Genomic DNA, 19,836 nt, shown 5'->3' on the forward strand with positions numbered 1-19,836 from the left:
CATTTTTTAGTCTAAAGTTTGGTCAGCAATTCCAGCCATTAAAACCCATGAAAACAACATTTGTCTCAGAGTGCCATACTGCACTCAAAAGTAATGCACAGAAAAAGCCAGCTTTAAAATACGTTTCTTTTCTCAAGCTTTAATTTCAACTTCTTAACGGGAAAAGTAGCTGGATCTTGAATTAACTCCTTCCACATGCAAGAAATGAAGTCAGCACTCATGGATACTTGTTTGCAGTAAAGGAGCAGTTGTAGTTATAACTATTCCCACCAGAGTTGTTGCATTTGTTTTTGGAAACACCTGTAGAATGTATTTGTAACCCTATTTAAAATATTAGGGTGATACAATTATTAATACTAAAAAAGTGGTTCATTAATGAAAGAAAAATTCATTTGTTGAATTGGTTTGAATTGTTTTTCTTTAGCCATCAAACTATAAATATTCACATAGTTTATGCTCTGTGCACTGCATGTTAAGCAATATATTATAGCAATATATATATATATTGCATTAGAGTATTAAAATAAAAGGAAAGAATGGGTTAATTGGAAGAAAACAGACTATTCTGTATTAGGACCACTCTTCCTAACCCTAGATTCCAGAAGAGTGTGAAAGTCGAGTACAAGTTCAAGTTTGTGGAGGACCAAATTGCAAAGGACATTCCAAAAAGATTTAGCTGTAATTAAATATTGCATAAATGTCCATCTAATGACATTTAACACCGACAGCTGCAGATAGGAAAAACTGCAAAAATAAAATGGGAAACACTAAACAGGACAAAAGACAGGTATTTTTTATCGACAATTAACTAATGACTTCTGGCCCATGTGGGTAAAAAGTAAAAGAAGCAAAACAAGTTGGAATATGTAGTTAAAAGTTTAATACTCAAATTGATTAGTGTCATGTTAAAATTGTACAATGCAGTAGTAAGGCCTCAGTTGAGAATACGGTGGATATTTTTGGTCAACACCCTATTGCCGCTCTAAAATCGGAAAGAAGAAAAACAAGAAAAAAAATCACTAATTGTGATTGGATACTGACAACTAGGTATTAACTGATCAATACAGATGGGTCAAATTGTCTCCTCTGCTTTACAGACTTTCTTACGTTATCTGTCATAGACTACACCTGATGCATAACTAAGCTTTTAAGGCCAAGGATCATACAGTGAAGTGCAGTAACATATTGTAACCAAAGAACAAATGGACTGCTATTTAAGGTATGCACACACTGTCATTCATTGAAAACAAAAATGTTTTTAAACTTCTAATTTGCAAGGCTGCATATCTCCTTTTAATTTCCATCCCTGACATTTATGTGCAAGGAGGCAGGTTCTTTGTCGATGGCTGAAAGAGCTCCAGCTTCCACTTCAAAGGCAGCCTGTTGTTTTAATTACCCATGCGAAATGGAGGTTTTAAATACAGACTGTGTAATGAGCTCCCTTTACAGCCACGATGAAGGAGCTGGTCTGTGAACAGCGGTGAGTGGAGAGGCGAGGAGGCGTGTCCCCGAGCCCACCCTGCCTCTGTGGGCTTTTCAGAGCGACTCCGCCGAAACACAAAAGGAAAGAAAAAAGGCTCTTGAGGAACATGCACGTTCGCTTTACAAAAACAGAGTCCTTGCTTTGAAATCGACATCTAAATAAATAAACCGGGGCCGGTCTGAAATGTCTTTGTGAACGAAATGCTCCTAACAGCCGTTTTTCAATGCGCGTGGCTTTGTTTCATTACTGCTAACATTTAGGCTCTGTCGTTGCTTGACCAGGTTCTGAGCCGTTACCGGTGTTGTCGGGGCACTTCAAGTCGCTCCTGGCTGTGGCAACACTAGGTGTTCAGTCGTGAACGTGAAAGTTTTAGACATGGGCTCAATCCTAAGTTTGAAACATTAAAAGAACGTCTCTTCATGCATCCACCTCCGCTGTTGAACTGATTCATTTCCAAGTATGCCTTCTCTCAAAGTTGCATAACACATCTAAACTTATTTACATGTTAAGAAACTGCAAAAGATCTTAATTTTAGTATCCTCTCTGCTTGAGCAAAAAACGCTGCTGAAAAAAACGGTCTAAAGGGGTACATTCAGTTAGTAACTTTAGCACCACTGCCTGGGGAACCCCAGTCAAGGTCAGCTAGTGACATAACCCAAGATAAAACCCACAATGTCTGGATCACAGTTAAACCTGAGCCATTTAAAAAAAACAAATCTATTGCACCCTATAATGTATTGATTGAAAAATAAAATAACGAATTACATTTCGCAATCCAAGACATGCCGAATTTAGTTTCAGATTTATAACCGAGTCAGTGGAATGGCAATATATGACTTAATTATCAGTTCTACTTCTAACAGTCCACACCAAGGACAGTGTCTCAGACCACTAAGAGGATGTAAAAAAGCAAGCCCACGTGAAGCTACAAAATGACGTAATCCCGAATCCTCCCTTTGATGTTAACATTTTCATAAAGTGTGATCAGAGAGCTTCATATTTTTCGCAGCTCTACAGATCGAAGATGAAACAAACGCATGTATTAACCTTTAAGCACCTACATCAGTGTGGCAGCACTCCCTTATTTCTAGTGCAAATGATCCCCATGTGCAATGCTGGCTGAGTTATCATGCTTATATAATACGTGAGGATTATCAAAAGCACTGGAGTAAAGTTTTATTGTTATTATAAAAACATATTGAACAAATATTTCTTTAACACCAGAGTCAAACCACAATATTCTGACCATCTGGGAAAAAACAATATCTCTAAAAGGTGATGCTCATATATGCTTAAGGATCTGAACTACTGTATGCGACTGCATCCTTACTGCTAAGCTCCCAGATCAGCGCACAGTGCAGATGAGAGTGTCCCAAAGTCGATAAACTAGTGATCACTGTCACGGCATCGGAATACCTGTGACAAGGCTGGCAAATATTTCTATTTGATAAGAACATACATCTGGAGTCTGGAATATATCAGCAGGCAGAAAGAAGTGTGGTTTTGACATAAACAGAGATGACTAGAATGAAATGACTGACAACCTATTGTTTGGCATCCAAAAAGCCCCATGCACATGGCACTCTTAAGTCCTGTACAATAACAATAGGGATGACTCCTATTCTGACTTGAACTTTTTAGCTCCAGAATATTTCTTTGCTGTATTCCCTTGCATGACCTCTCTGTTTTTTTCAGAATCCAGTGCTAACCTTCCCTTCCTGCCACTCAGGCCCTGGAGTGTGAAATGAAAGCCGCCAGCTCTTAGATTAGCTAATAAGAGAGCAGGAGCTCACAGGCCCTTCAAGAATTTTAATGCTGCCTTTTTTCCTGTTGATCAAAGACTTGACTCTCACCTCCATTTCTCATTACTTTCTCTGATGCCTTTGCCTCAGACAGCGGTGCCAGTGCATTGAACATACAGCTCCATTCCAGTCCCGTCCCTGTGTCAGTTGTGCCATGAGGCGGAAGCAAGCATTTGCTGTCGGGTGGCATTTCTCACCGTTTGTACGAAATCCTCTGCTTCCTCTTATGGCAGTCCAGGATCCACTCCTTGCGCACAATAGCGCCCCCTAGCGCTTTCACCTGGCCGTATTTCGGGGTGTTGGCAAAGGCACAACTGGAAAACACAAGGAGATCAAAGATATAGTTTGGGATAAAAATTCCACTTCTTATGGAACAATCCAATTGTGGAACAGTACACAGTACTGATACACTACTGGATACTGGATGAACATCCACCACTGCTCAACAAGCTGTTTATTTGCACACCTGATGCAGGACATATCATATTGTTAAGTCAAAAATACATATTTTCCTTAACTGTTTCTATTTTGCAGATTTCCAATTTCTAACTACCAGCTCTTAAGTAATCCACTACTATGACCTTCACTCAGTGTGGGAGGGATAAGGATTTCACATGTGCTCCTATTTAAGCTGTTTGTTATTTTTACACATCGACAGGAGGAGTGATCCATGTCTTGCAAATTCTAAAGCTGAGGATCCTCATGGCCAAGTCAAGCCCAGTCAGACCCAGCAATTATATACTGCTGCTTGGTAACTTTGGCTCCAAGCTGCTTAATCACCCAGACCTGAACCAGGACTGTAAAACTGAGGATGTGAACTAAACAGGAGCCTTTTCTAGCTGAGCAACTTGGGATTTCCACCAGCTTTTCAACTTCAATAAATAAAGAATAGGACTTCAACTCTCCTTCTAGGAAAAATCAATTACTCTACCACATAAGACACACTCTCTGCCACACATGCTGCTCAAAAATGCTTTCAAGCGAAATTGTTTAATCGTCTGTGCTTTGTGAAATCAGACAGTCTGTAATGGACCCATTTTTTATTTACTTGTTCAGCTAATGATTTTCAACTGATGAAACATGTAATGAATGAGTGGACATGATTTAATTTATCTGGGCAGACAGCTTGTTGGCATGCCTTCTCCTCCAGCCACAGATTTATAGTATAACAGCAGTCAATGCTGCCTCTTTTTCATCAGCATGGTTTTAAAAACACTTCCTTACATTTAAAAATAAGGAGATGCACTTGTGCTGTCAGATTAAAGTGCACTTTAAAGTCTTCCCACCTATGGGAGATTCTTTAGCTTTCACCAAAACACTATTAAGTATTCAAAATGGGTTAATAAGTGCACTCATTTAAATATTTATATATTATCCTATATTTATAATATGAATATTTAAATATAATCATGATAATCCACTTTTCCAATGCCTACTTTTGTCCCTTGTGTAATGAATAACAACTAGCCTTGCTTCTTCCTATTATTCCCTAATCTGGAATTGCCCATTTATCTTCAATCTCAGGGGCCAAAGAATAGTTTTAGACTGTTAGAAGATCTGACAACACTTAACATTCACATGCTCCAAAGCTCTCCCACTGAAAGATGAACCTTCAGGCCCATTTATGAACTCCAGTGGCCGTAAATGACTTTTAAACCTCCATTTTCATTCAAAACCACCTGGCAGCCTTGACAATGAAGGACCTCTCCACAGGCACGGCCTTGTAAACCTACATGAGGTGTGTACTGTCAGGAGTCCAGTCAGGTCTGTACTTGGCGCCCATCGCCAGGGCCTTGTCCCTCAGCTCAGCCCGGAAGGGGTTCTGGAATCCGCTAAGCACAAAGACTGTGTCCTCCAGCAGGCGGTGGAACTCCAGCCCCTCAGAGTGATCTGCTTTCTTCTCTTTCTTCTGCGCCTTTGACTTGTCGTGTTTGGGAGGCTTTTCGGGCTGGGCTGGAGAAGCTGAGATACAAAGGAGAGGGCACAGAGGGATAAAAAAACTGATAAAAACAAGGAGGAGTACAAATTCAATTGGCTCAAAAACACTCAAATATACCCCAAATATTTTATAAATGTTTCCTAATTTTTGAGAGGGAAATTCACAAAGTACTGTGAGTAAAATCACTTTTCCTATTGCTATGGCTATAGTAGCATTATATAAGGGGAAAAATGTTATTTTTCAATCTAGGGAGGCAATCTCAATTATTCTAGAGCACCATTAATTATTTGATGTTGTACATATCTAAAACAAATATCATGATTTTTGTTTGGAGAAGTAATGACGTCATAAATTTAGGAAACAAACTGATTAGATTCTAAATGGTTTACAATCCGGAATTATTCTCTTGAAGATATCCCTCATTATATCATATCACCCTGCAACTCACAACTGGCAACCCACTGAAGCTAAGCAGGTGTGATCCTGGTCAGTACCTGGATGGGAAACCTCCTGGGAAAAACTAAGGTTGCTGCTGGAAGAGGCGTTAGTGGGGCCAGCAGGGGGCGCTAACCCTGCGGCTCATGTGGGTCCTAATGCCCCAGTATAGTGACGGGGACACTATACTGTAAACAGGTGCCGTCCTTCGGATGAGACGTAAAACCGAGGTCCTGACTCTCTGTGGTCATTAAAAATCCCAGGGCATTTTCTGGAAAAGAGTAGGGGTGTACCCCGGCGTCCTGGCCAAATTTCCCATCGGCCTTTATCAATCATGGCCTCCTAACAATCCCCCTCTATGAATTGGCTTCATTACTCTGCTCTCCTCCCCACTGATCGCTGATGTGTGGTGAGCGTTCTGGCGCACTATGGCAGCCGTCGCATCATCCAGGTGGATGCTGCACATTGGTGGTGGTGGAGGGGAGTCCCCATTGCCTGTAAAGCGCTTTGAGTGGAGTGTCCAGAAAAGCGCTATATAAATGTAAGCAATTATTATTATTATTATATGAGGATTTGAAAAAATTACTGTCCACATGTTTGATCATATTCTCAAAGCTGTTATAAAGATTGTTTAGTTGCAAACCTGGGGCAGTTGCTTTTAAGTTGTTTTCACCTTATTGATGTCATATATTACTTGATTTGAATTGTAATGTAACAATAGAGATGCATAATTTCAAATTTAGATTCTACAGGATAGCTTGGTCACAGTTGCTCTTGGCTGCTGATTTCTTTTAGAGAAGTACCTTAAAGACAAATTGTAAAGGAATAAACCAACAATGTGTTGCTTTTTTTTGTTTTTTTTAAGGCTCTGGAAAAAAAACATTGGTACTAATAAAAGTTAAATACTGTACATGCCAAATAGAATTAAATCAAATACACTGCTGGAAGACATCTTTTTTCCAAGTAAATAAAACATGCAAATAGATTTAATCTGGGATGGCAATACCGTAAAATGAAAATGTTCACTCCAAAACGTTTAAATATTTAAAAAATATTTAAATAATCCAAATATTGTTTTTACAGTGGATTTTGCTGAAATTGTTATTTGGATATGCAAAGACGATGTGAGCAAACATTACAAATACGACCAAGAATCACAAAGCACATGCTACCACAAAAGGTCAGAAGGCACATACTGATAAAATAGTGCACAAAATGGTGTGGAAACAGCCACTGAAATACAGATGTTAAGAAAGGGAGTTAATATTTCAGTGAGCTATTGCAGAAATGCTGACACTAATCCTGGCCTGGAGTTCTCCATTCATCTCTGGAAAGTTAGAAAGGACAGACCCCCCCACCTCCACCATGCATAAAAACTCATTTATTAAAGAAAGCTCATACAATTTTCAGAAGAGAGGTCCTGTAACTGGAAGAACTGACAATTCAATGATCTTAAGAGAAAACACACTCATCAGAAAAAAAATATTTGGACACGAAATAAATAACCCAATAATTATGCATCAGGATACATTAGGGAACAGAATGAGTGAATGCATTCTGCTCGGGTCTGGATAATTTTTCAGACCAACCCAGGCCATTCTTCTAGTCATCATGCTTCTGATGGGGGTAACGGAGTGTGAGGACTTAAATCCATGCTGCAGCAATAGTGTTGAGATCTGGAATTTTTTTTCTGTTAGTCTTTGGGTTTTAATGCTCTGAAACAAGCTTCCCACTTGTTGAATCTAATTACCTGACTTCTTTCAAGAGATCTTCAGATAAATTACTTGCAACCAAAAGAGCAATAAAATAATAAAATAAAATAAGCATCTTGTATGCAACCCTTCTTATATTTTTCATTGTGCCCCTCAAACCAACCACCCACCACCCACCACTGAGTAAAAACATTTTGTCTAGTGTGAGCAGATGGACTAACACAAGGGCAATGTACTACATATTTATGTCACAAACCTGGTGTTTAAACATGTATAAAATCATTGCATGTTTGCCTAGTCACTGTAGCGAACAAACCACTCCATTTATCAGGAGTGGATTGGAGGTGGATGCTGCACATTGGTAGTGGTGGAGTGGAGTCCCCATTACCTGTAAAGCGCTTTGAGTGGAGTGTCCAGAAAAGCGCTATATAAGTGTAAGCAATTATTATTATTATTATTATTAATCCATAATAAATAACTCCTTGTCGTGTGTTTTCTGAGAAATGTCAATTAAACTTAGTATAACAGGATTTAGTCAAGTCTTGGCAGGTAACTGCACTTAATTCACAGTGTTCTGTAAATGCTGCAGGACTACGCTCTCTGCTCAATGGCAACCACATAATTAAGTGTCCACACTTATCAACTGTGCTGATTTTGACTGTAGAGATGGCATGACAAAAGGCACAGTGGGACAGGAGAATGTTTGCAAATGGTAACAAGAGTTAAAGAGCCCATTTTAACATAACTCCAAACCAATACTGAACAGCAAAACACCATCAGTTATTATTACCTTCAGTGTGCCATGGAACTCACTAAGATAAACAACACATGAATAAAAATTGTTAAAAATTTTCTATTGACTGCCTCGACACCTGTTAGCTGTAGCTAGCACAGCTGCAGCTCACCATCAATGAGTCAGTTTGCATTCTGTAGAAAATTAACGTAATTAATTAATTTAATTAAAATTAAATGGAGTTGATAGCCCCCGAAAGTGTTACCATATATTCAAACAATGTAGAAGGAAACCAGCATCTTGGGAAGTGATCCGGAAATGCGAGAACGATTCTGAGATTGTTTCAGAATTAATGGGTTGGAATATCATATATTATGTGTATTATGTATAAATAGTTAATTTAACCTTCAATACAGTTCCATGCAAAAGCTTTCATCTCTTGCTAATAGCTTCTCAGCTTCTGTTGGTAGTTTTCTATTTTTAAGAACATGCAACGTCTGAAAAAAAAGTGTTTGTAATTGTTGCTAATTAGATAAGCCCTGTTAATAAAGGTATTTTATTTTTTCATACATAAAGAATGCCTTGGATTTGGGGTTTTTGGAACTTTTAAATACGTTTCAACTAAAGTTCACTAACTTAAATATGGTTTCTATAAACTTTTATTATTCTTTTCCATTTGTTACAGTTTATATGTAAGGTGCCAAACAAATTACACAAAACAATGGTTGTAACTCCATCTACGGACTATGAAAGTCTGTTACAGAGCTTGTTTTGTCACCCCAGTCAAGGTACATTAAAAAAAAATCATTTACAAAAGCCACCAAAAGAAATAAAATCAACATTAACTTTTTTTTTTCAAGAATGTATAGCTTACAATGTGATTATGTATGACTTATTGCAAAAGACAGCTTTAAGGTTTTGGCAGCCTTCTTGACTTGTTCCCACAAGGTGCGAGCAGAAGCAAATCAGGACTGTTCCCCTATGTGAAGAGACAAAATACTGCTATCAGGCGCACTCCATCACCTCCTGACAGACCTGGCGTGATTAATCTCGCGAATCAGTCGTGACTCTCAACAGCGTAACAGCGCTAAACTCCCATAGCAACAGGCCATGAAAAACAAGGAAAACAAAATAAATAGCAGGACAAGACAGGATTTTATCCTGTGACCAAAATGCTTTCAAGGTAAGGAAAGGTCAGACTTTACACCTTACCCAACATGTGTTTTTAATGACCAGGACTGGCAATGCATTAACAGCCTTTGTCTCGGACATTGTTGATCCTGTTTTCACTTAAAAACCATCACTGACAACAGCCTTGAGGTGACTTTTATTGAAAACGAGCAGAGAGAACAATCAAGGCCACAAACGACTGGATTGTTTGAGAGAGAAAAGGAGATGGAAACTACAGTCAAGAACAGGCTAATGAGTTCTGATTAACACCTCATTCCAAATACCTGGACAAAGAATAATTGGTCTTGAAGACCTTATACTCCTCCTTAATAAAATGGACCAACAACATTTCTTCCTCCTAGAACTCCCAAAGCTCCTCATGCAAAATATTTTAACTTTTCCTGACAGGCTCTCTGAACCAGGGTGTGAAATGAAAGATAGGCTTGTCATTTCTACTGTGAGGCTCTGGCAGATTTGTCCCTGGGCTCCTCTTGCTTCAGTGTTTGAGATGCAGAAGTCCTACAGCTGTTGCTTGAATTTCAATAGGGATTCTACATTCAAATTCCCTCTTGTGCTGCCTGTTTAGAGCCTCAGCTCAGGCACAAGGACACAGATCAGGTCGCCTCTTTCTTTGCTGTTTCTTTTTTCTGTATCCTTCAAAAACACTGGCTCTCCATGAGCCTGGCCAAAGAAAAGAATGAAGTCAAAATGGAGATACACTGAATAATGAACTGAAAATCAATGGTTGTTTAATATATATCAGCCTGCAGAAAAAAAGAGGGACTAAAACAGCAATGCACAACATTGACCGTATATCCACCCAAACACACTCCAACAGTACACAGCCAGCTCTCTGGGAATCTGCTAGAGATGTAGTCTAGACTCACGTTGGGAATATCTGGACTACTGGGCTCTAAAACAATTTCTTTGCGGCCTACGATGAGAAACCGGTTAAGGAACATAAATAATCCTGATGTAATGTCTTGCAGGTAGCTGATGTTCAATTGGAAACTCAAGCCTGTGCACCACTAATCCTCATCCTCAGGTGCTTTACATTTGGCACAAGTTGTTGGAAGTTACCCCACCATGTTTTTGAAGCCTGGCGTCTTTATATAAAAAGGTTGGACGATAATCCATGGATCAAATAGCTACTAATGAATGAATTAGATGGACAGAATGACTTGTTTTTATGTTCTTAATATTGTCAGAAGATGGTTCGGAACTCTAAATATAAATATAAGCCTGTTCAGGTCATTACTTCACAAGATTTTAATCAAATTTGGGTTGTTAATTTGAATTGATTACTTAATACTTAATTCGATTCCATCATAAGGGAGCTAGATGCACTGAAGATTGGAAAAAGAATGTTTATGATGCTACTTATTGGTATTAATCAACACTTGATCTCACTGCAATTACTATAATTCTCAAAACATAGAGCAATATAAATTGCACAAGGAAGATTTGCCTACTGAGCTGTGTAACAAAGCAGTCTAAATCAAAATGATTTCTTTACGATTCACAAAACCTACACAGGTCGTGTACGTTGCTGAAATAACATTTAATCACCTTGAACCTGCTATAAAACAAAAGGAAATGGACAACACGCATCACATTACCGTGAACAAAACATATGTCAGAATAACTGAGGGAAAGACTGCCAAACAGTTTCATAAAAAAACTTGTACTGAGCAGGGTGGCGGGGAAGGTCAGCCATAAATCGATCATATTTAGCTCAGTACTCCAGGGATCGATAGCTCTGTTGTCTTTTAATCACATTAAAGCCTGATCACCTTGAATAGCATAGAACATAAACACTTTTCATTTGCTTGTTCACCTGTGGAACACACACCGGATATTGGCTTTCAAAAGAAAAATGTCTGGGAGACATCTATTCATTGCAAGCAGAGCACTGTTGATACGATACATTAAATCAGCAAATGTCACCTAGAGAGAATACAGCCATCTGAGGTTTCTACCCACATCCAAGCCAAATATGCAATCCATGTCCAAACCAAAAATTCCTCCAGCAAAAAAAAAATGTTTAGATAAGAATGTTTCCAGAGAAATTAGGCTCATCCCACTTGGCGAGAGCTAGATATTGACAGGGCAGCCAACCTCACATCACAGAAACCAGACAGGGCTCTTGGCAGGTTTGAGCCAGCATGTGTTGCCAAGGGTAAAAAACAGCTGCTTCTGACTTTTACTGCCTTATCTGACACCTGCTGTGTTGTAACTGAAAATAAGTGAGCTGCCAGCGAAAAAGGAAAACATACAAACGTTGGCTGGTTTAGTCCCATCCACAACAGGACACACCCACTGAGAGCTAACGTTTCACCACTGGAGAGGTGAAAGGGAAAACTCATGTGGCAGCCTGCAGTTTAAAAAGTGCCTGCATAAATGGAGTCCTTTTAACACAAACAACAAAGAACGAAAGAGCGAAGGTTTCAAAAGAAATAGTCCAAAGGAATCATGTAACAAAGAAAGCATTAATGCCCTCATTTGTCCTAGGCACCAAGGTTCTCACACAGTAACAAGATGTCTTTCCCCATAAAACAAAAATCTCAAATTAGATCACCCCGGTGATTCAACCAATAAAAACTATAGGTCTTAGAACATGCACTGTACACCCACAGCCCAAATATGGCCAGCACAAGTCTGGGCAATGTTCAATGTCTTAAATGGAACTTGACCAGAATTCTTAAAGCAACAGAGCTCAAATGGCTGAGCACAACCCGACCTGAAACGACTTCAGGTAGCCAAAGGAGTGATGACCCCTGGGACCTGCCGGTTTCCTGTAATCATGCAGTGACATTGCTTAGAGTTTCAAGTAGGAGGCTCTGCCAGCGTTTGTTGACTGCAAAGGCACCTGAAGAAGGATCAACAGCTGAAACATCCTTCCTACTTTTCAGCTTCTAATTGATATTTGCTTGGTGATGCAACACTCCTAAAATCAACGCTGAATTGCCTGGAAAATACAGAGTTCATATTCTATCAGCTGACAAAGTGTTCCATACTGGTTGTGTCAGAAGACAGCTGTACACAACTCCTTGCTTTCCTCATGCTTGTGTGGTGAAACAGTATGAAATTACTAAATGAAAACCATCTGCAAATAACTGAATTAGTATAGATCTGGCAACTACACAATTCCACAGCTCAATGTTTTCTAAACTATAATATTATTACTTTAAATATTAACTGACATATCTTCCAATTATCGACATCTACTTATAAAAGGAGACCCTAATCCTGAACAGAAAATCCAAACCTTGGGTTAGGGGTATGAAATCATTGTAGAAAGCTGTTTATAACATTAATTCGATTAATCGCATAATATAATCTGTAGAGAACAAAGCCAAAGAGTAACTTGTATAAGTACCTATTCTCCAAGGAGAACTACATAAGATCAGCAAAGCAAATGCCTTCTGCCAAATATGCTGTTTTGGCTGAAAGCACGAAACAGCTCGAGCTCAGCGTGTTTCCAGGCCAGCTCTGTCAGTGCTGCTCTTGCATCTGCAGAGAGGGAGAATGGCAGCCTGTTTCAGAACTCAAGCATCAGTTCTTCCTAACAGCATGAGCAGTGAGAGACTGACAGAAATGGACCTGCGGGTTCAGCACGAACAGAAAAGTAATAAAATCAGCATCTGTGTCTGACACGCATAGTGCAATTCAGCCACGTTTGCTAGCACAGATAGGGAGCTCCAAAACCATTATCGAGACAATACTGTCTCTTTACATTCATTAAATCTAAATTAGTCTTGAAGGAGTACTGCTTATGGTCAGGGAGAGTATTCCTGGTCTTGAGCGGCTAGTACGTCTGTACTCATTCCCACCCTGCAATTAGGTAGTTAATTTAAGTAAGCTTGTGATTGACTCCATGGAACCAACTTACAGTAGCAAGGCCTCCCAGTTTTTTAGGAGCTGTGTTGTTAAAGAGACCAAGAAAATCTGCAGACACACAAGGATACCCATTCTTGGTTTATGGTGTACATATCGACAACATTACAATTTGAGCTGTGCACGCTTGTCTTAACAGTTTCCTTTGGAGCTTTGAGGCTCATCTTACACAAAGACTCGGCAGATATTCACAGAGTGATGGACAGCAACAACTTAAGGCAACCGCATAACATCAATAAGCTTTCTGGCGATAAAATACAACTTTATTAGTAAATGGGAAACAATGAATTCCATTAGTTATTCACAGATGTGAATAGTAGCCAAAGTGACTCTGATGAAACAGATGGATGAGATAACAGACTGAACAAGCAGGATGGACAAGTGGTTTCCTGTAGTTGGTTAACATGCTAGTGTTTTTCCTGAGCGCCCTGTACTGTATACAATGTGCCTCCAGCAAACGGGACACAAAAACCTCTAAAAATGATGAAGGTTAGAGTACCATTTTATGTACATAATTAATAAAAATGTGTTTTACAATATCACTATTTGCTCTTTAGGGCGTATATCCAGTCAAAGACGATTGTGATAAAGGTCATTTCTTACTGCAGTACACTGCCTACTAATGCAACACATTATATACAGTACATGTTCAGGTCAATGCAACACCTATAGCGCAGTGGTGTATGAAACACAGAAGTCTCCCACTCCAGCCCTGACCAGGTCCAAGCAAGATGAGGTTGATGAGATGACAACGGATCAGGCTGGAGCAGCTTTTGGCTGCATTAAACTGACTTTGATAAGAATGAGAGCTCAGACGGGAACCAGCGAACCTGAGATTTTTCATACTTAATGAGTGGTGTGTGTGTGTCTTCCCAGGCAGGACACTTTTTAAACACAACTGAAGCAGAGCTGCCTAAACAGAAAAGCTATCTAAATGAATCACAGCATCTTGCAAGGATAAGCTTTATAACTGAATCACAGCTGCCGGAACAGAAAGGCTATACAAATGAATCAAAGCATCTTGCACAGGTGAGCTATATATCTAAATCAGAGCTGTCTGAGCAGAAGAGCCGAGTCAGAGTTTCTTGAACAGATGAGCTCCCTGTAAGAGCGGACTGGGGAAATCTGGCACTTCACGCTGAACAGCAGCTGTATAAGAGGCAATTTGCACTGACTGCCACTTCCATAAACTTTCTTTTTTATTAAAGCCATGGAAATTCAAGCTTGAAGAAAAAAAAATTAGAATGCATCTGGATATGAATATACCATCCAATTTTAGTTTTTTGGGCTAACCTATTTAATATTCCTTTAATTCAACTTTTGGCACCTATTACTTTAGCAAGAAGAAAAGCAGGACCTTGCAAACTCCTTTACCCGCTTGATACTTCATGTGTTTCATTGTTGAGAGTGAGGTTAGAAAAGATGTTGCTTCAGACAGTTTTTTGAAGAAGTCCTTGAAGCTTATTAAAATGCATAAATCACCTAAAAAAAATCAAATCAAGGAAATGTCTGCTGGTTTTGCCTGTGATAGATCATCTGCTGGTCAGATACATGTAATTTACGTGGATGTTAAATACAGTCCTACTTCACTATACATAAGCTCAGCGTAATGAATGATACCAATAACTGAAATGGGTCTTTACCTTTGGTATTCTTGGTAGCTGGCGACACAGGGCTGGCTTTGAACCGTGAGGTCTCCTCTGACATTGTGGAATTCTGGGAGCTGGGTCTCTTAGTAGGAGGTCCCACCGCTTCCTGGCGCTCTTTGCTGAACTCGAACTTCCGCTTGCCAGGAGTAGAACCCTGCGCCAATAAGGGAGAATTAACAAACGCACGTTGGTTTCATAAACAGATGAAAACAGATTCTGAATCTGAAGCAATGAGTTTGGCCAGTTGCTTTCCTTTTATGGCCACCAATCTGAAACAGATCAATTTCTTGCGATTCTCAAACACAAACAGCAGGCGCAAGTCAGCTGAGCAGAGAGGCTTCCGGAACGTCTCTGTTATGTCATCTTCTTGACCGCCATTTTCATTGAAAGACATTAACCGATTTTGTATAAATTGGTACAACTTTCAAATTTGGGATCGCCAGGTTTCTTTTTCTTGAGGATTCCTTTGCGTTTTTAAATGCTCAATAGTTCTCCAGTCTGCCGCATCCACAAACAGTGTGCCCTTACAACACACTTGCCTGTCAGCGCCTTTCAGTGTGCTTCTCGTTATACAGTGCCTTACAGATGAGCAAGGGTGAATGGGAGGTGTGATGCATGTCTCACTGACAGCAGCGCAAACTTGACAACATTGCACTGTCACACTGACAGTCCGAGTCATCCAACTCTGCAGCCCAGACTTCACCAGAGGTCTCTTACCAACAGGTATTCCAAGGAAGTACTTTATTCGAGTCAATCGGAGGCCAAATAAAATTTCTGTCTTCTCAAACAAGGAGCAAAAAAGTTGCCCCTCAGCATTTTAAATTCTAAGGTGCAAATTTCAGCTGAGATCAGCAGTAGAGTATACTGCCATATGTGAGGCAAGACACCTGGGGCGTAAATTTAATGATTTACACATTACTTTCTTTCAGGGGTCCAAAGACAACATCCGTTAACAGTGGGAGGTCCGAGACTATGATGGGGTTACCTTCAGGGACGGGGTAGCACCGGGGGAGGTCTTCTCAGCGGGGGCAGGAGAGGACGAGGAGCTCTGGGTCGCACAGCCTGTGGACTGCAGTGCAGCAGCGGCATAACTGAGGGAGGGCTTCTCCTTCTGAGGAGAGGCTGAGCACAAACACAGGAAACAGGACAAGTCCTTTCAGAAAGTACAGTACACAGTGCTATGTCGGGAGGAGCACTATGAACGTAAGACGGCAATCCTACTGCAGGTTATCAGCTTCTGTTGACATTGTATTGCTATTTCTTTTTCTATAGCATTCAACTAATCCTATTGTTTTATTATGTAAGTAGCTGCACTGCACTATGTGAACCGCAGAACCTATTACAGTATACAGTAATTGTGTCATTTTAATTAGTATCCATGTTGCAATGTTTCTCTTCTTATAGTGTCAATATTTCAACATTTTAAGCCAAAATATTTGGTAAACAGGTTGTCAAACCACAATACTGGAATGATTGTTTTCATGCTACCACAAATATTCCATAAATGTCACTGTATATTTGCATAAAACCGGCATAGGATCGAAACATCAGCCCTTAGATATGACAGCAAATTCACGCTGGGCTATTATTGCAAAAAAAAAAATGTGTCCGGATAAGAGCTAGGTTACTCGTCGGCCCTTTGTCTGATGGATAAGGGTAAGCAAACTCTCACTGTCTGAACAGTGACAGTGTATGTCCTCATGCTGCCTGTGTAACAATGGCTTTCTTGGAATATGAGAAAGAGTCAGTTATGTCATTGATGCCCTATCAGCCAGATTTCAGCACCAATGAACATTTGTGGGAGGAGCTGGGCCCACAAGCAGCATCTAGAAAATAAGGATGCAAATTAAGTCACATTCCTGATTAATAATTTACATTTTTAAAACTAGTCGTGATCACGACGAAACTAGTCAAATTCAAGTTGACAAGAGGTGGCATAAAGCCCTCCCTTAAATAAAAATACTATAGAAAAGAAGACAGGGAAGGCACACTAATCTGCCATCTCAGATGAACTGGCACCTGTTAAAAATGCAAGTAAAGACAATTCCAGAGTCTGAACAGTGGAAAGAGGAAAACTGAGAATTCTGAACGGGCTTGGCCGCGTGTGTGTTAGAGCAACTTTGTACAAGTATGTATATTTAGGAAACACGTGAAATCCCTGGTTAAATATTTAGGGAACATCCGAAATCCCGTCTCGTGCTTTTCCTGTAACAGGTGCAAGGGGGTTCAAACGGGACAGGCTTACCAGGGTGAATGAGGGCCACCCTGAATCTGTGGAGAAGAGGAGAACGGAGGCCTACCCTTGACAGGCGTGGATGGTTTGTTAGCCCTGCTGAAGAACAGACTCCCAGGCGTCAGGCTAGAAGAGCTGGGCTCCTCCTCCTTCACTTTGAATTGGCCCAGCTTCGTCACCTTCTAATTAACACAAGAGAACACTCACCCGTGTACCATAGAAAGTGTCCTCGCTAATGGTATCATTGTGTGGTACAGTAATATCACCATGCAAGACAAAGACCCACTACAAAGGGTTGTGGCAACGGCACAAAGGATTATAGGATGGGATTTACCATCATCCATCATTCAGGAACCCAACAATCCTGGCCACAAACTGTTTCCCCCCCTGCACACTGGCAAGCAGTACCGCACTATTAAAGCACAGAGCAGTAGACTCAAGAACAGCTTCTATCCTACTGCAGTACGCATCCTCAACAGCCAACAGCAATGGCTCAGACTCAATACACATCTGGTCTACCATGTTTTTCTTTCTCCTCACTAATACATATTTATTGTCCTGTTATCATTTATTATGTTTGTAATATACTACCTATGTTGTGTGGTGTTGTCTGTTGTACTGTGTATGTCCCAGGAGATCAACGTGAATAAGAATTCCAATGTACATGAATGTATGGCAATATAGTCTTGTATTTACCCATCTACAATTGTAAAGAATAAAAAAAAAAGGTTTTTCACTTCTGTTTCTACTACGCATGACCTTCACCCCAGACCTAGACCGAACAACTCACCACTGGACTGATACCGAAAGCGTGTTCAAGAAATATTAAAGTTCAGAGTCACTGAGTGCTGGCCAGGCTGGGATTGCGATTACAAGCACTGAAAGATTTCAGGTGCAATAGATCATTTAGCTCTTCATGGTCTTCACACATTACAGTATATCCTAATTTGGTACTATTTCCCAGCACCTTGTAATGATATCCCAGTTTCATGGGAAAAAAAATTATAGGACATCGATTTCTATATACCACTTCTCATAAAAAATAATTGCCTGAAACATTGAGCCAGAATGGATAATTAAGTATGAACACAAAAACTGAAAAAAAAAACCCATCAAAACAGATGTACAAGTAATTGCGACACAATTATATCTTTTTCACGAGAATCTTTTACACTGTTCTGAAAGTCGTAAAGATGCGACAAAACTCCCACGCCTACAGAGGGCATCAGTGCAAGCTTGCAGTGCTCTCAGTAGAAGGTAGAAAATCAGTGCAAGTGCACCATTTAGTGGTAAAATAACAACATAGCAAGCTGACAGGCCTAAAAAGGATTGCGATTCCAAGAGCTCATATAAGAATGAAAGAAACAGTAGGAGGTAACTCAACCCCATTTCACCTATTGTCCATCAGAAATTCATTTCTATTTTGTTTCCAACTATGACCTATTTATTTTGCTAAGCCAGAAATAGTAGCATCGATATCAATAGCTGTTAGGATTACATATACTTTGATCAAATCACTTCTAAAAGTCCTTTGCTTTAGACTAAACACATTAAGTTGCCCTTACTGTATATAAGGACATTCCCTTCAGACCTGGAATCAATCTTGCATCTCATCTTTGAACTCAGCTGGTAATGATGACTAAACCTGAATACAATTTTATGAGGGATTCATAATTTGTGTTCATTATCTTGTCTCAAGTCTTAAACGTGGAGCATTAGCTGATCATTTTTACAATTTTTCATCTTCTTTTGTTAATTCTCTATTCTTTCAGAAACCATTTGCTTCAGTGTTTTATATTGCTGCATCTGCTGGAAAATTGCTTTCTGTTGTTATTTTCCTCCATTGCAACCAACTTTATACCCTTTCCAATCGAATTACTTCTCCTTGCACCAAAACACAAGCAGTCTTATAAGGTTTTCACCCATTCCTACCCTGCGCCTAGGAAAAATAAAAGATTAAAACAGACTGACAAATATTAAATTAGATAAAAAAGGGATTGATTTGTGAAACAAAGAGCGGGATGTGTAATGAGGACCCCATGTAATCTGAGCAAGCAGTTCCTCAATTAAGTATGAAAAAGCAAGACAAACAAGCAACAGGGAAACATTCAGCAGAGTTAGACTATGCAGTATATTGTCTAATAACTACAAAAACAAAAAGTTAAACACCTTCAGGTACATTTCAGGTGAAATAAGAGGAAAAAGATCCATCACGAATTTGCTTTTACCAGTCGGGTTACTTACTGGAGGTGTAGTCTCGGTTTCACCAGCTTCAGGAGGAGAATGAAACTTTATGAAGGACACCCCATAGGCAATATTCTGAAAGAAACAGCGAAATCAATAACAACGAAAGGGAATTCTTTCCATATCTGGAAATATTTAAGATTTCCAATTTTGTTTTAATTCTTATTATCTGGTGTCCCTGTAACCCAATTTATAAGTACCAGCTGGTTTTAAAATTCCAGTTCATTGCAGGAACTCAAACACCTGACATCACTGGAGGTCACAGGACTGGCTGTTTACCAGATAGTAGCCCTGTATGCCTAACCCCTGCCTCAAACTAGTCATATGCAGATCTGACCGTCAAGCTCAGGCCTGAACAAGAGTCTTTATTGTGAGGTCATTTGGTCTGCAAATTAAAATTGCAGAAACATAGTTGCTCTTAACCTCTTGTCCTGATCAAACAACAGAAGGATTTGTCTTATTTGTAAATGGGACACAGTGCAGATTGCATTGACCAGCTGTTCCAGAGTCTAAGATTTTTTAGTTGCTTCTAATAAAGC

The 19,836-nt window shown here is 39.7% G+C and overlaps 1 protein-coding gene across 1 annotated transcript in view; it reads right to left on the bottom strand.

The window, feature by feature from the left end:
* Positions 1 to 19,836, bottom strand: part of xrcc1 (X-ray repair complementing defective repair in Chinese hamster cells 1) — a 53,161-nt gene that overhangs the window by 28,945 nt on the left and 4,380 nt on the right. Inside the window, exons 5-10 of the mRNA XM_015336572.2 lie at positions 19,298 to 19,372; positions 17,121 to 17,235; positions 15,806 to 15,942; positions 14,815 to 14,974; positions 5,019 to 5,247; positions 3,483 to 3,599 (exon numbers count right to left, since the gene is read on the bottom strand). Of these exons, the coding sequence (XP_015192058.2) occupies positions 3,483 to 3,599; positions 5,019 to 5,247; positions 14,815 to 14,974; positions 15,806 to 15,942; positions 17,121 to 17,235; positions 19,298 to 19,372 (833 nt within the window). The remainder of the gene's footprint in view (positions 1 to 3,482; positions 3,600 to 5,018; positions 5,248 to 14,814; positions 14,975 to 15,805; positions 15,943 to 17,120; positions 17,236 to 19,297; positions 19,373 to 19,836) is intronic.

The sequence above is a fragment of the Lepisosteus oculatus genome, chromosome 27 (genome assembly GCF_040954835.1).
Source record: "Lepisosteus oculatus isolate fLepOcu1 chromosome 27, fLepOcu1.hap2, whole genome shotgun sequence".
Taxonomy (NCBI): domain Eukaryota; kingdom Metazoa; phylum Chordata; class Actinopteri; order Semionotiformes; family Lepisosteidae; genus Lepisosteus; species Lepisosteus oculatus.